General features: G+C 45.7%; 1 protein-coding gene across 1 annotated transcript; it reads left to right on the forward strand.

Annotated features, from left to right (window-relative positions):
- The first annotated feature begins 305 nt into the window (after positions 1–305).
- On the forward strand, positions 306–11665 carry LOC125537761 (small ribosomal subunit biogenesis GTPase RsgA 1, mitochondrial-like). The gene is made up of 5 exons (XM_048701079.1): positions 306–910; positions 8921–9142; positions 9951–10139; positions 10261–10454; positions 11236–11665. Exons 1-5 carry the CDS (start codon positions 338–340, stop codon positions 11411–11413), a joined length of 1356 nt encoding a protein of 451 aa, XP_048557036.1. The 5' UTR covers positions 306–337; the 3' UTR covers positions 11414–11665.
- Positions 11666–16229: the final 4564 nt, after the last annotated feature.

Here is a 16229-nt window from a genome sequence, read left to right on the forward strand (position 1 = left end):
TAGGGATCCGACGACGGTAGCATGGAGTCCTGACAGTGGTCCGATAAGGCCCGGGGGCGTAGGAGGTGGGTGCGGTCGTGGCATTCAGGGACCAGGAGTGAGAACCAAGGGCGGAGGAGGAAGTATGGAGTGTAGGAATGTGGACGAGGCATATAGTACTAGTTCGAACTCCCCCACTCTTCATCTTGATTTGAGACAAAACTGAAAAATTCAATTAGTCCAGACTACTGAAGTCAAGATTAAGTAGTCCAAACGGTCGAGTCAAGTAGGACGGCACTATAGAGGTAGAGGATAGGCTTGGAGTGTGCACTCCGCTATCCAGTTCCGCTCCACCGAAATGCCGCTCCTCCCACCCCCCTCCACGGCCACACTGCCCCACCTCCGCCTCCCGCTCCCGCTTCCCCTTCCCCAAAGCCTCCGCCTCCTTCACCGTGCCTCCCGCCATCCGCGCCTCCCCCCCGCGGTGTCGGCCGCCTCTCTCCCCCCGCCGCCCCCCGATGCGCTCCTCCCGAACCAGGCCACGGGCCTCGTCGCGGCTTCCCAGGCCAATTTCATGCGCGTCATCGTCAGCTCCACCGCCCCGGGGCTCGAGCAACACCAAGGGACAGACCTTCTCTGCGTCGTCCGCGCGCTGCTCAAGAAGATCCGCCGCCGCGTGCTCGTCGGGGACAGGGTGCTCGTCGGGGCCGTCGACTGGACCGACCGCCGCGGGATGATCGAGGACGTCTTTGAGCGCCGGAGCGAGGTGGTCGATCCGCCGGTCGCCAACGTCGACCGTCTCGTTGTGCTCTTCTCGCTGGACCAGCCGCAGCCTGAGCCCGCCACGCTCACCAGGTTCCTCGTCGAGGCCGAGTCCACAGGGATACCCTTCGTGCTTGCCTTCAACAAGGTCGAGCTCGTGGACGATCAGGTATACTCGGTCGGAGCCAGAATTGGGTCATTAGGTTACCAACAAGACATATTCTTATTTTTTATTTCAATCCTATCGTAGCATAATTGCTTTCATCTAGTCTAGATTGATAAAGAGTAGAAGTTCTGCTGATAAAGTATTCCTCTATACAACGGGGTAATTGGAGTTTAGATTATCTAATAGTGAGAAGCAGCATAGCACAAGTCATGATTATTGTGGCGGAGTTTGATGCGTAGTTGAGCTTCGCATAGTAGCCACTTCATTGATTCGATCAATGGCTCATTCGGCACAAACTTACACTTTACCGAGACAACCTTCATTGCAATTCGGTGCTCTTGCTTCGCATGAAAATAGTTCAGTTGCTGGCAAGACCAACATATTCTGTCAACAGTCAACAATATCTCTCTATCACCCTTTGAAACGCAAGAATTTGGAGGGAACAGAGCTAAGCTCCTTTGCGGCAGCCGAACTCCAAGACCTTAATCTGCAAGTACATCCCAGAAGAGATCATGGATGGATTTTGCTGCATTATTGAAGGTTAGTTGTCCAGAAGAGGAGTACAACCAGACTGTCGAATCCCTTCCTCTTGGCCTTAGGAAGTTTGTTTCTGGAGTTGGACCACCAAACGTCCAGGGACGCTTAAATGTGTGGCTGCAAACAAATAAAGCTGTGCCAGTTCAGGACAATACTCCACAGGATGCTGGTGATACTCCATAAGCCAATGATCTTTCAAGAAAAGGTTGTTCTTTGCATTGCCAATATGAATCTGGGCAGCAGCTTTGAAGATTGGAAGTTCAGTATTATTATGGGGAATTTCTAAACCATGCCAACCCCGGTTTTCAGTGGTGTGCTGCATCCAGAACCAGTGAGTCGTCAGCGCCAACCTGGTGACCTTAAGATCAGGAACACCAAGAACACTGGCACTTTTTGGCCGGCAGACCCGAGACCAATTGACAGGGCAGTTCCTGCCTGAGATGTTTTTTTTTTTGAAAAGGAGGAAGATCCATCCTCTGCATTGATTGATGCACATAGCCATATTTATTGTGAAGCTCTCAATCCAACACAAAAAGTGATAAATAAGTTTGATAATGGGCTATGACAACAGCAAGAGATATTAAATGTAGTACTTGTGCATCACTATTCCTATTTCTAGACCGCCATCCATATTGGTTGAACATGGCCCGTGTGACCATCTCCAAGTGGCTTTACCCAGACACTCCTGCACCTCCGCATGCTGAAGTAAGCACCATGTATGGACCCAATGAGCATCCTTGTGGATAACCTGCAAATAGTTGGAAACTCTATTTTTGTTGAAAACAATATCATCATGACAATTCCCAATAGTCCAACACAAGGCGCACACGCCCACCAGGTTCAAGCCTTTAGCTGCTACTCCGCTCCCGCCAACCTATTCCCAAACATATTCAAGATACTGGTTGGCGGAGGCAGGTTGAAAGCCACATAAACAGTTCCCTGTAACAAATGTGCAAAAGAACACGAGAGAATTAAGTGTTGAATCGTCTACCCTTATCACAAAAACAACACTTCTTGCTACCATTCCAATCGCTCTTAGGTCAGTTGTCATTAGTTAGCATTACACCTCTGTGATTCTCGTTTACCATGTCGGCATACATAGATTCTGAACCGAGAAGACCGAAAGCATGGAGTTTCCACCGGAAAACATCCTGGTCATGAGTCAGCTTGATATCCATCAAGCGCTGGACCAGATGTAACCAGACTATCCATTTATCACTGGTAAGTATCTGATGAAAATTAATATTCAGCGGATTCCTGGTCAAAACATTTGCCATGGAAGGATGTTTCCCATGTACTATATTGTAAAGATTTGGGCATTGCGGCTCAGAGGAGTATCTTTCGAGCCAGGAATCTTCCCAAAACTGGTGTGAGTACCGGCTTCGACAATGAACGCACCTTTGCTGAAGAAGTCCTCTTTGACTCTCAAAAGGCCCTCCCCGAAAGAAGAATCAGTGGGTTTGACTGTCATTTGTGATGAGTTTTAGAATGTAGATATTTATTTCAGCAACTCTTGCCACACTCCATCCTCATTTAACAACTTGAACAACCATTTGCTCAGCAAGCATTTATTTTTGATCTTAAGATCATCCACCCCAAGGCCTCCTGGATCTTTTGGTCCACAAATGATACTCCACTTGTTCACTAACCGGTTGTCAATCCTCTTTCATTCCTTATTCGGGAGCTTGCGATATTGAATAGGGATCCCGAGGTATCGGAACATAAAGGATCATGCCTCACAGCCAAAAAGTTGTTTGTATTGATCTTTGCCCTGCTTGGCCTAACCAGAGTAGAATATTTAACTCTTATGTAATTTGATTTTGAGGTTTGAAAGTTGCTCGAACAAAGAATGACCTTCATGGCTGCTTTCTTCATGTCATGTTCCTTGAAAATAATAGCGTCACCTGCATACTGAAGTGTGTACACACCTCCATCCACTAGCTACGGAGTAAGGGCATCTCCAACGCTGACCCCCAAAACAGACACGGTATCCGTCATACGACATCCTTCTTCAAGATGAAGTAGTCATCGTAGGACTGGACGCCATTGTAGAGGCGACTAAAGACATTTTTTTCAAATCTGAAAGCGCCAGCAAAAATTGTCCACGAATAGGGCATCAGGGGCAAAGTAGTCGTCCATCAGCGTCAAATGGCCTGTTCCGATTCAGCATTTGGTGACCCTTGACCGATCCCTTCAAATTAAGAACATGCTCTTCCGCACGCTCCGTGTCTGCAAGGACCGCATGCATCATCGGTGTTTCATCCGCATAGTCCTCGTCGAACAACTCAATGTAGTGCTCTTATATGCACTCTCCATGTCCGGATCCATTGCTTCAAAGAAGGGACAAAAAATTTCAGCACGGGAATTTCACCAAACACTTGCCGGGCATGGTGACCCCCCGTACGGGCGGATGGTACCTGCGCGGCGGGCAGATGAGAGGTGTGGATTGGTGGCGGAGGACAAGCGGCATGGCGACCGGGTGGAGCGGTGGAGGTCGCGGGCATCCGGGAAGGGCTTGGCAGGCGTCCGGGGTGGTAGAGCGGTGGCGTCGGCGAGGGAGGAAGCGGATGTAGAGAAAGAGGAAAGGATGGAGAGCGGGGTCCGGGCGGGGTTTTGTGTGGGCCGGGGGTATCAGAGTCCTACGTGGCGGTGATCCAAATTTAGAACGCCCGGATTGGTCCGCGAACCGATGCGGGATGGCGTTGGATGGCAAACTGCGTCCGGACAGCTTGGTCCGGACGCTTGCAAGAGGTTTGAGGGTTTGCTTTGGAGATGCCCTAAGGCCACCCACATGGCTATCCTCATTACTTGGCTATCCTCATTTGCCATTGCAATGAGAATGGCCAACATGCTGGCAACAATGTTGAGAAGGTTTGGAGTCACGGGATTCCCCCTGTCTAAGACCCCCTTTCGAGTTCTCTCTCATTCTACGAACTTTGCAATCTAGTAGCACCACTGTAGTGTGAACCCTTTCATGCGAAGGTTGTTGAAGAAAAGACCAATTAACCTTGTCATATGCCTTCTCAAAATCAACCTTAAAAGTCACTGAGCTTATTTGAATGTAGCACGTCAAAGTTTGTCAATCACCTTGATAAACCTACGCCGGGGGGTCTAGGATCATGAGTTGGTGATTGGGGGTGGCATAGCTCGTTTAAGTCTCCATTGTTCGCTTCCTAATTGAGAGGGGTAGTCCAAGGTATTTCACTGGGAGAGACTTCTCCGCAGTCAATCATGGCCTTAGTTAGAGCAGCATCACCATCGTCGCATTTGATAGGCAAGAACGCGCATCATGGATTTGATTGCGTGAAGCTCCTCACTCAGAGACTTTATGAACATGATGACATCATCTATGTAGATGGACATACTCTGAATGTTCTCTCTGCCTACAGGGGAAAAAAAACTCCAGCACTCAGGCCTTCACATTGTGAAAAGCAAGATATCCATGAAAATGATGAAAAGAGCGGGGAAAGCGCGTTTCCTTGGCCAAGGCATCTAGTGAATTTAGGACCCGGAGAGCCGTTGAGCAGAATGCGTGTTGATGCAGTGGAAAGAGTGGTAGATAGCATGCCAGCCACAACATTGATCATCGAAACCCTTGCGCCTTAACACTTCAAACCGGAAGGGCCATGCAACCGGGTCAAAAGCTCGATCCATGTCAAGCTTCACAAGGTGGTATAATTTTTGTTGTTGATGAAATGATCAGGCGGTCTGCCATACCAGCATGAAATTGTCATGTATGGAACATTTCTTGATGAAGGTTCCTTGATTGATGGACAAATCCGAGGGAGGAGGTGCGAGTCTTATTGCCATGACTTTGGAGAGGATCTTCGTGAAACTGTGGACAGGGCTTATGGGTCTGTATAATCTTTGTCCTCCCCTGCATCAGGTTGCTTGCTTGCGAAGGTGGACCAAATGTGCCCAGTTTAGGATTTCAATACCTCTTCCACTTGGAGTGTAGAGATGCTAAAAAATGCCACCATGTCGTGCTTATTTAGTTATTTTGATGCCAGCAATTTTGGTAAACTGCCATATTTGCCTGGGAGGAGAATCAGCGTCTTGGCCAGCAAAATCTGCTCGCTAACGCATCCCAATTCCCACTTTACACGCGCTTCAGCAGCCTCAACTTGGTGTTGAGTCTCAGGATGGGATCAAGGGCCACTGGATCCCAGAGCTGTCAACGACCTCTCAGCCGAACCATCCGTTGTGAGCCAGAAGGACTCAAAGTGGAAGTGTTTACTTTTCTTAAACTTTGGTGCCATCGCGAGCAGTAGAGGATGACCTGAGAACAAGTTATGCCATTCGACCGAGACTAAAATTTGCCCAGCTTGCGAAGGATGGTGTTTTCTTGATCATTGACCATGCGTAGGCTCTCCCATTAAGGTGGATGTCGGGCATAAGATCCTCGGTGGGACAGAACTTTCCCGTCATTCTTCTGTTTAAAGTTTGAGTTGCTTGTTTTGGCCGTGTTTTGAGTTAATATCTCCCAGAACTACCGACGAACCTTGGGCCGTCGCACATGCCGCTCTCGGCTTATCTAAAAACAGATTTCTTTTCGCGTTCTTGTGGGCCATGCACGATGGTGATCTAGCACTACAGTCGAATCTCTTGTGGGCCGGATGTACACATTCATATGTTTTTACTCATAGGATGAAGCAAAGGCATTCCATTTGAGTTATATCAAAGGGATTTGCCTCTCAACAAAGACCTAATTCAGCCTAAGAGGTAACCTGAGCAATAGCCAGATATATAAACAGTAATACGTGAGCTGGCATAGTTCCCTGGTACATACAGCACACAACGAATTTGATTGGTACATCCTTGGGATCACACTCCTTTTGATAAACACCAATTATATATGGCCACTAGTCTCCGTGCTGTCATTGGTCAAACATTCAAATTCAAGTTAGCTAATCTTTTAATTACTAGCAAAAGAGCCCGTGCGTTGCAACGGGTACAAAATGAATTTGACAATTCATATGGTATTTGACAGTTTACCTCCTGTGGTGCAGTATTGAACTATGCCTCGACTTATCTTTCCTTTGGTGTAAAATTGTTGGTCATTCGGCAGCCATGCTACTATTAAGATGCAACACTCATCCTTGAAAAGCAAATAAAAAATGATACCCCCTCCTATCTAAAATAAAATAAGTGTCGCAATAAGTGTCGCAGTTCTAAACTGGGTTTAGTTCAAGACTGCGATATGGATCGGAGGTGGTATTACTCAGATATGTGTATGTGAAAGCTGACATATAAAGTTTTCACCATATATGAACCACAAAAATACATATGCAGGAGGAACATTAGTCTACTTAAGATCACTCGACAAGCTAATGCTGCTAGCCACACCCTTGCTTGTATGGGACGGGTGCAACAACGAACTGTGTGTTGGCTTTGAAACTTCCCCGAAGAGATACTAGCATAGTTAAGTCGAAATGTAATCATCTCGTTTGATTAATGAAAGTTCCTTCTCCCGCAAAAAAAAGGAACTGCAAAAATACAAAAATACATTATTGATCAAGTTGATTAGTCATGGTATAAATACATGCCACTCATTGTAGATAACATTGAGAAATTATCCAAATTTTATTGTTGGATTTGGATCGAAATAAACTTAATTTAGGTCTGAAAACTAAACTTCCTTCAAAGTGTGAAATTATCTGCGCATACTCATACATGCTCAGTGGAAGCAAACCTTTTTGCAATAATGATATACTATCACATAGTATCTAGATCTAGATCTCTAAATAGTTGAAAAACACATGTACATGTATTATTGGCTCTAAGTAATGCAGCGACAAATATATTTACTTCGGATAGACCTTGAGTTTTTTATGGAGACGACGATAAGCGTGAGTAATTGTGGATATAAATTGTGACAGATGTGGCACTAATAGAAAATAAAAAATATCTTGAAGTCTAATTCAGTTCAGTTAATGCCAATACTGCATCTAGCTATTTGCTTCATGCACATAATGACATATGCATAGGGACGCACCTGAGGACGTGACGTGCTCGGAGTTGTTAGTATTTTATCTCGGTCCGCCTGCAGTAATCACCCGTACAAGCATCTAGCTGCTTGGCTTCAGTTGATAAGCATGCATCCAGCTAATCATCATCGGTGCCCTGATCACCCAGATATTACTTGTGGCGTTGGTTATAGCGGCGGCGGCCGCGGTGCTTCAATATGATAAAGCGATCTTTCCTGGAAACTCCAAGGAAGACGACATGGTGATTTGTGAGTACAGTATGGGCGGAGGGCGGCGCGGGAACGGTGCAGGCGCTCGACGATGAACGGTAGCCAGAGCAGCGGATCAGTGGTGGATCATGATCTCGTATGGCCGTATTGTTGGCGGTCAGAAGGACCAATTGACGAACCAACTGAACGAGCAACTTCGACCAATGGCGTTTGATCGATCTCAAAGTTTCAATTGTGTGCTGATCAGAGCGTATTATTCACGTACATGAGAAGATAATCAAATCGTTCCTTCTGAATCATGGTTGGCTCCTTGACACGAGCCACCACACCTCAAATTGGGGCTGCGCACCTGCGCCGCCGCCGTCTTAGCAGCTCCAATCGACCATGGCTGTCCGCTGGACCGGTGGGTTCTCAAAAGCAGCGATGGTAGCGCCCCCGCGTCCTCGCTTGATGAGATGGCTGATGTGCGTGACCGTATACTACCGCGGCCTCATGGTCGAGATGAAGTGCCCCGTCGGATCGGCCGTCAACCGGCTCCTTCCACCTCCACGGGATCCACCTCCCCTTCCCTCTTTCCTGAATCTTGAGCCGATATTTATGGGAGGGTCAAGGGAAAACTCCAAACTGATCGAGAATCCGCCCTCGTCTTAGCTCTCTGATTTCTATTTTTTTGTTGGGCTCGGTGGACCAGAATAATGGGCTGCCTAGGTTGAATTTGATATTTGAGGACGCGAGAGAAAAGCTGACGTACGAACAAGTCAAGACGGACGGACGGATGGAAATTATAAAATTTAGTACCACCTTGAATATGTTTTTTAAATTCAAACTGAAAGCGTAAAATCACGGGAAGAAGCGTATTGTGACGGTGAACCCGACAAAGTCAATCCGTGCTTTATTATTAGGGAAAGAAATGTATAAAATATGAAAGAACTGGCATTTGATACATACCCACCATATGGGCATCATTGTTTTGTAAAAGATAAGCATCATACATTCACACTTTTGGTTTCCCTCGCTGAGGTGCGAGTTTGAGCAATTTTCTTTCCATTCGATCCAAAGAACGGATCGGGTTCCACCATCAAGATATAACGGAACAAAAACAAAATACATCCTCAAGGTTCAAAACTAGAAAAATAAAAGACATGGTTCCAAGCATGAGTTTGAGCAATTAGAATGTGCAATTGCACACTGTTTATTATTTAGTGTATTTGTTTCACATTGTTTACCTGAGTTTATATTTGTGTGGTTGACCTGATAATTTATAACTCCGTTTTCTGCAGATCATCTCCTACTGGAGGGACAGGTTGAAGAGCTGGGGCTATGATCCACTCTTTCTAAGTGTTGATCAGAGATCTGGATTATCAGCTCTTGAAGAGATGCTGGAGGGACAGACAACTGTAGTTGTTGGTCCAAGCGGTGTTGGGAAGTCCAGTCTTATTAATGCCTTGAGATGCAACCAAAACATTTCAGAGGAAGATCCAATACATCAACTTCTTGAACAGGTGACTGTTATATAATTTCAAATTGCATTTAACCCCAGGCATATCGTCATCAGTTTCATACAACGAAAGGTTTAACCAATAATTTCACTTATCACACGTGTTTTTAGTTTTTGTTGCATTTTGCCCCAGCCGCATGGCCCCGCTCATGCCTGATCGGGTTGCCAATGGCACATCTTGTTCCACATGGCTTGTCTTCCTTAATTGTTCCATCTCATCAGGCAAACATACGGCGATATTATTTTCCTACTTCAAATTCTCGCCCATTCTGAACCTTTCAATGCCGTACATAATCCATTATGAGAATTTCATAATTTCTTGTTTTGTTAGTTTTCCTCTAAAATGTAGCCCTTTTTCTTGGCAGAATGTTTATTTACGGATATAAACGTACCACTGTTTACTAAGGTTGGGTCAATTTATCAGGAATAATGCTATCTTTATCTCAAAAAGAAACTCAATTTGTTAGCTATGCTTGATATTGAGATATTGCCGATTGGATTTACTGAACTGATGTGTTGCCTCTGATATGGTATTCAGGACTAATTCAAAATGTATTTTTTATGTGGTCCCAAGTTGGTTTGCCTTACACAATAGGAGACGATGGAGCAAGTATGCATTGTTGTCTGTTTCTTTATGTGGATGCAGTAGTCTTTTTTCCTTTTACCTCAGATATTGTATAGCTTGACATGCTTTTTTCATTTTTCCCATCGTCGTGAAGTTTCTCAATCTTTTTCCAGTAAACTTTAGCAAGTGTAGAAACCTTTTTCTATGTGGACACTGAAGTCCCTTGCTTGTGCACATTCTTTTCCAGAATAGTAAATGGTTTGGTGAACAACGCGTTGGTACCGTGTCCAAGAAAAGCGGCAAAGGAAAGCATACCACACGTCATGTTTCATTACTTCCGATAGTTGATGGAGGTTTTCTTGCTGATACTCCTGGATTTAACCAGCCTAGCCTGATGAAAGTGACCAAAAGGGGTCTTGCAGAAACTTTCCCTGAGGTTTGTTCACTTGATGCTCTATTTGGTTAGAGCTTCTGTGCATAAGCAAGTTGACTCTGTTATGGTTGTAGTTTAATTTGTTATGACATTTGCATAATTGTGTTATTGATTTTGTATCCAGATAAGAAAGATGCTAGAAGAAAATGAGTCCTCCGGGTGCTTATTTAATGACTGTGTTCACCTTGGTGAACATGGCTGTGTTGTCAAAGGTGACTGGGAAAGATATCCACACTATCTGCAGTTGCTTGATGAGATCAAAATTAGAGAATCCTTCCAGTTACGAACATTTGGAACTAAAAGAGAAGGTGATGTCAGGTAAGCCGTAAACGTTTCCTTTATGAGAATCACTAATGCACACCAACACCAGATACATATGCCTTTTCTTCTCTATTTCTAGTACTGTGGTTTCTGTTTTTTAAAAGATTTCTAGCAAATATTCTCTAAGCTATAAGCTATCAACAAAATAAAGCCAAATGTTTGGAAGACAGGTTAGTTTTTTCATAGTTTGGCAAGGTGAAATGCATTATGGTGAATGGAATCTACCTTATGGCAGTAGGCCCTAGGTTACCTATTTAGCACTGATCTGCTTAGCATATGCCGGTCTTTCCATGATTGTGGTGACAGCAGTTGCTTTTATTCATACATAAATGATCCTTATATTCGGAAATTTTCTGGTGCAGAATCATGTGGTTATTTAATTTTCTTAGGTTCCATACAAATTACTTTCTCCATTTCGCTACAACTGTCCCCAGCCTCGGTGCACTTTGTCTAAAAATATCTACCCATTTAGGGAATCAAGACTAGCTCATGCTATATTTCCACTGCCTGCCTTACTTTAATGCTTTGGGAAAGGTTAAGTAATTGTACCATGCCTATTCATAAGGGTTTTCTATTATAACTTTTTCTTGGGTTAGTGTTTCATTGGCCCATGCACATGGTGGCCTAGATATATAATAATCTACTCTATAGAGAGTCATATTTGACAGATTGGCATCCTTTCTTTAGATCAGTTCCTGCGTATCAAAGCACCTACTCTTTTTGATGGATGCTGAACTTTGTGTGTGTTAACAATGCAAGCATACCCATCTTGCTTCAGGTATAAAACAGGTACCATGGGTGTGAAGCAAGCGGAGCCTCGCCTTCAACTCAAAAAGCACAGGAGGGTGTCCAGGAAGAAGTTGAACCAATCGATTCTCGATGAAATGGATTCTGACATGGATGACCTCGATGATGACTACCAGTTCGGTGTAAGCCGACGTACTAGCAAACGGTGAAGCTGATTCTTACCTGATCTAACAAACTCTAAACATTACCAAGGAGGAACAATGGATGATGTACATAACTGGCTCTCTACTGTCGCCGCCATGTCTAATTCTACTGACCAAGTTCTGAAAATAGAGATGTGTAGACGAGGAAACTACAGAAATGTGCCCTAGATGGTGAAGATTGGCATTACTTGTTTCCCTGTGACAAGATCGAGAAGAAGAAAGTAATAAGATAACCAAAGAAGCAAATTTACACAATCTCATGCGGCGTTGTTCTGAACTTTCATAAGGTGGTGTTGATTGCTCTATAATCAATTTTATGAGGTACAGCTGCAGCCTTGAGGCGTCGATTTAGGTTTCTGATGAGGCTCACAGTAGACCTTGGACCAACATTGGTAATACATCATCAAGTCGTATTTTCAAATTCCAAGTGTTTGGTTAAACCACGAGGAAACTTCTTGGCAGCTTCGTAATCCAAGAAAACTAAACCCCGGGTGATGTGTCATAACAGCATTTAGATTGAGTGGAATGCCTGGTAAAGGATGGGCTATATGTGGTTGCGGACGCAGCCACGCAGAGCGGAATAGAAGAAGCTCTTGGACCAACATTTTTTTTATTTTTATTTTTTATCTGACGACATAAAGCATCATAGCTCCAATTTCAAATATGAAGCCCTTGGACCAACATTGATATATACATTATCAACTTTGCTAAGTTTTTTTAAGGTTGCTCTGTTAATTAGTCTTTTGTTCAGGATAACCATTCCTTTGAATAGGTGAATAAATTAGAATGGCATGAGGAGTACATAAGGAGGCTATATGCCTCACTTAACTGGTAGAGTTTACCACAAAAAGGATCTGCATGCAATGATAGAAAGGTCAGAGGGCAACGTCAGTTACCCCTTTTAACGACCAGTGATCTGGTTGGTAAGAAATCTGAGTCCTCTTTACTTTGACCATGTTGACGAATCGTCCATCGTATACAGAAGCATAGCATATACTACCTGGCTCCACTCCAGAACAGTGACGCAAGGCTGCAGTTGGCACATTGTATATATGTACTAGTATAATGTATAGTGTATGGTCCCTAATCTGACCATTTCTGTATCAGGAATCAGATGGAACGCATTATCTTGACAAGCAACCAGACGGGACAAAACTCCCCACTAAACTAAACGTACTGCATATTGATTATCGTCGTCACTAGTTTTGTCAGCAGTTTCTTTGTGCTTCTATTTATATATATAGTAAAAATAAATAAACAAATTCATGACAGCCACCAAGGGAATCTTGTGCTTTGTTTTTGTCAGCAGCGCAATAGCTAAGATAAGAAACATAATTATTTTTTATTGCACGACAATGCTTGCACTTGCAAGCATGAGCATAGGCTTTTTTCTTTCCCCTTTTTTGGCGAGGGGCATGAGTAGAAGCTGTGGTCTCCATGGAATTAATTCGCGCGATGTTGCCGAGTCTTGAGTGTCTTGTTCATCAGTTGAGACCTATTGTTAGTGATTTCTGTGTGAAACTGATCTTTTTTAACCTTCAAAAAGGCCTAGGCGTGCTGTATGCATAGTTCTGTACTAGTGTCATGCACTAGCTTCATTTCTGTACAAGTGTCATGCACTATCGATTTATTGCCAAAATGAAGAGATCTGTTCCTTTCAAGAAGAAATGGAGAAATACTTTGCATCTTATCAAGTTCGGTAGGGCGCTACTATCAAACTATATGTATGATGTTTCTTAATCTAGGCAGGGGATATGTGAGATTATCAAAGTTTGTAGTGCTGAGTCACTGTTTATCTAGGGGTTATGATCAGTTTGTGTCGTCCAGTCGTCCTACTATATGCTTAGGTACTGCCCTATTGTGGTAGCATTCATGCTGCCCACAATTGACCCCTAATAACTTTCAAAGGTTTTAATGGCAAACGGAGCATTTTTCTATACGAGTCGATTGATCAAATACTCGGCTAGCATGGAATTTGGTTTCTATGCCAGAGCCTGTGCTCGGCTGCTAAGGGCCAGGTGTTACCCAAATGGATACATCATTAATACTGTATTTCCAACTATTTCCAAGGACTAGTTAACCAACTTGGTAGGACATCGAGCATGGTTCGGATCGGCTAAACAAGGCTTGAGTGGAGGACTCATCCGGAGAGAAAGTTTGTATATGGAGTGATAATTGTATATGAAGAGACTCAACTCACAATATCTCGGGTAAGTCAAGATGTTCTCGACTTAAGTGGGTGCAAATACTGATAAACCCAACTACAATGGGATGAAGGGACAATGATCGGCTAAACAAGGCTTGAGCCCCCCTCCCCCCTCCCGCGAGCGCTCGGGGGAAAACCCTAGCGCCGCCTCCAGCCCCCCCCCTCCTCGAGCCTCCCTCCCCTCGTTGCCGCCTCGACGTACTGGCGGGTGAAGCCCGGCCAGTGCTGGCGACGGCGGGGCCCTCTCTTTCCCCTTCTTGGTCCGGCAGGCGCGGGACCCCGAGTCGGGCGGCGACAGCAGCTGGCGGCGGGCGACACGAGTTGTGGGCGGTGGCGTGAAGGGGCTGCAGCGGAGGTGGTGCACGGTGGGCTCCGGCGGTGCCGGTTGGCCATATCTGGGCCCAGCCGACGAGGACCGCGGACGACGCGGGCTGCGAGCGTCCACCCCTACCGTGGCCTCGGCTGGTGGTGGTGGTGGCGCAGCGGTGGTGGCAGGTGGGCGTGCTGGTCGGGATCCAGGCGCCCTGCCGGCTGGACGAAGGCGGTAGGGCAGATGGGCTCCCCGGTGAGTATTCTTGGCGTTCGGCGGCGGTACTTGGGGTTCCCCTTGCTAGTGGTCGGGTCTGCGTCGGTGGCCTTGCGCGGTTCTGCGTCGGCCGATGAGGAGGGGCAGCACAGGGGTGTGTTCGGTGGGGAGGCTGGCTGGAGGGATGGGTGGTGCCGACGTGCTCGGGCCCCCGTCACTGGCGCAGGGGTGTGCCGGTTCGGATGCGTCCGTTCCCCCACCTTCCCCTTTCCCTAGCCGCGTGCTGGCTGTCGCAGCTCCGACGATGTTCAAGGCAGGACGTATGCTGCGGTTCGTCGGTTGGTGGTGTTCATTTGGTGCAAAGTTGATCTCTTTGGATGGTTTTGGGGGTGTCTAGATGTTGGGCGGCGGCCCTGGCGGCGGGAGGCGTGGTGTTCGCGGGCGGAACCTATGTCTCAGGTGCGGGCGGGCAGCCATGGTTTCGCGGGGGACGTGGCTGCGGGTGGTTGGCGGAGTAGGGGTGTGTCGGTGAGGTGTGAGCACCAGGGTTCATCACTTGCTCAGTCCTTTTCGCCGTCGGTGGCGGTGTCCGTGGATGTCGTATTATTCTTGAAGGATCCATCGCGGTGCGCCAATCCTCCTGCATCGCTCTGGGTGAAAACTTGATCTGCGGTTCGGACGGTGGCGGCTATCCATGGTCGTACCCTTCTGGGAGGGACTGTCTTGGAGTCTTTGCTTCGTCATTGTTCATCTCACCCCCTCGGTGGCTCCAAGTGGTTCTTCGTAGCTCATATTTTATTTTCTTGGTTGTGTCCGAGTGGTGTGATGGTGCTCGTCACCTTTGTATCTAGCCTTGGGTATGTTCGTTGTGTGTCGTGGTGGCGTGTGTTTGTCGAGCTCGCTCAGATGTATGTGGTGATCGTTGCTTTATAATATAAAGCGGGGGGAACCCTTTCGGTAAACAAGGCTTGAGTGGAGGACTCATCAGGAGAGAAAGTTTGCATATGGAGTGATAAATGTATATGAAGAGACACAACTCACAATACCTCAGGTAAGTCGGGATGTTCTCGACTTATTTTGAAAACCCGGAAACTTTATTCATTTGAGATAAATAGAACATCGTTTGTGAGGATCATTACAATTTCATTTAAGGGTTCCTCAAACCAATCAGAAGTCAAAGAAAATCTAGCTAATATAGCAAGCTCATGAGCTACTTTATTTGCTTCTCTATTACAGTGTTCAAAACTATTAGTAATGAAATCACATGCATAATGAAAACAATCATCGAAGATTGCTGCCGCGGCTCTTGCTGACTGCCCTCCATTATGCATAGTATCAATCACCTCCAGATTACCCCAGTTAATAATAAGGTGATTACATCCCTTCCTTTGCACCAATGTTAGACCAAATTTGAGAGCTACAACTTCCGCCATCAGCACATCCGCACAATAGTCTATCTTCCCATTCCCTCCAACAATAAACCTACCTCTGCCATCTCTCAGGGCCGCCCCATCGTACCACTAAGAAGGTCATGGTCAAAAGAAGCATCGATGTTAAGTTTCATGAAAACTCTAGGAGGACAAGACCAACCCCCTTTTTCATGGAATCCTGGGGGGATAATGCATTAACAATGTTTGTGGTAAGGGCAAGAACCCCCATTGAAATCTGAAGTGCATTTTGAGTTTTCTCCTTGTGCACCAACTTTCATATTTCCCACCATCGATACCATCTGAGATAGCAATCATCTCATGCACATTGCGGTAACCCATTATTCACAAATATTGATATGGCAGAAGTAGTACGTACTCCAGCACCACCTCTCCAGCACGGTCAACCTCGCAAGCTTTATCAATAATATCTTTCGTCCCCAACCTTTTCCAGACCTCCTTTGTTTTACTACAACATAAAAGCATATGATTTGTATCTTCTAAACACTTAGAGCAAGTGGGGCTGATGGGTGATACCTTCATATGTCTATTAGCCAGCGTAACCCGGAACAGGAGTGTTCCATGTAGCATACGCCATATTTTTTTTTTACTTTTGCCGGACATGCTAACTTCCATATCTTACTCCAAATAGGGTTAACCGTG

This window comes from Triticum urartu, chromosome 2 (genome assembly GCF_003073215.2).
Source record: "Triticum urartu cultivar G1812 chromosome 2, Tu2.1, whole genome shotgun sequence".
In the NCBI taxonomy this organism is placed as follows: Eukaryota; Viridiplantae; Streptophyta; class Magnoliopsida; order Poales; family Poaceae; genus Triticum; species Triticum urartu.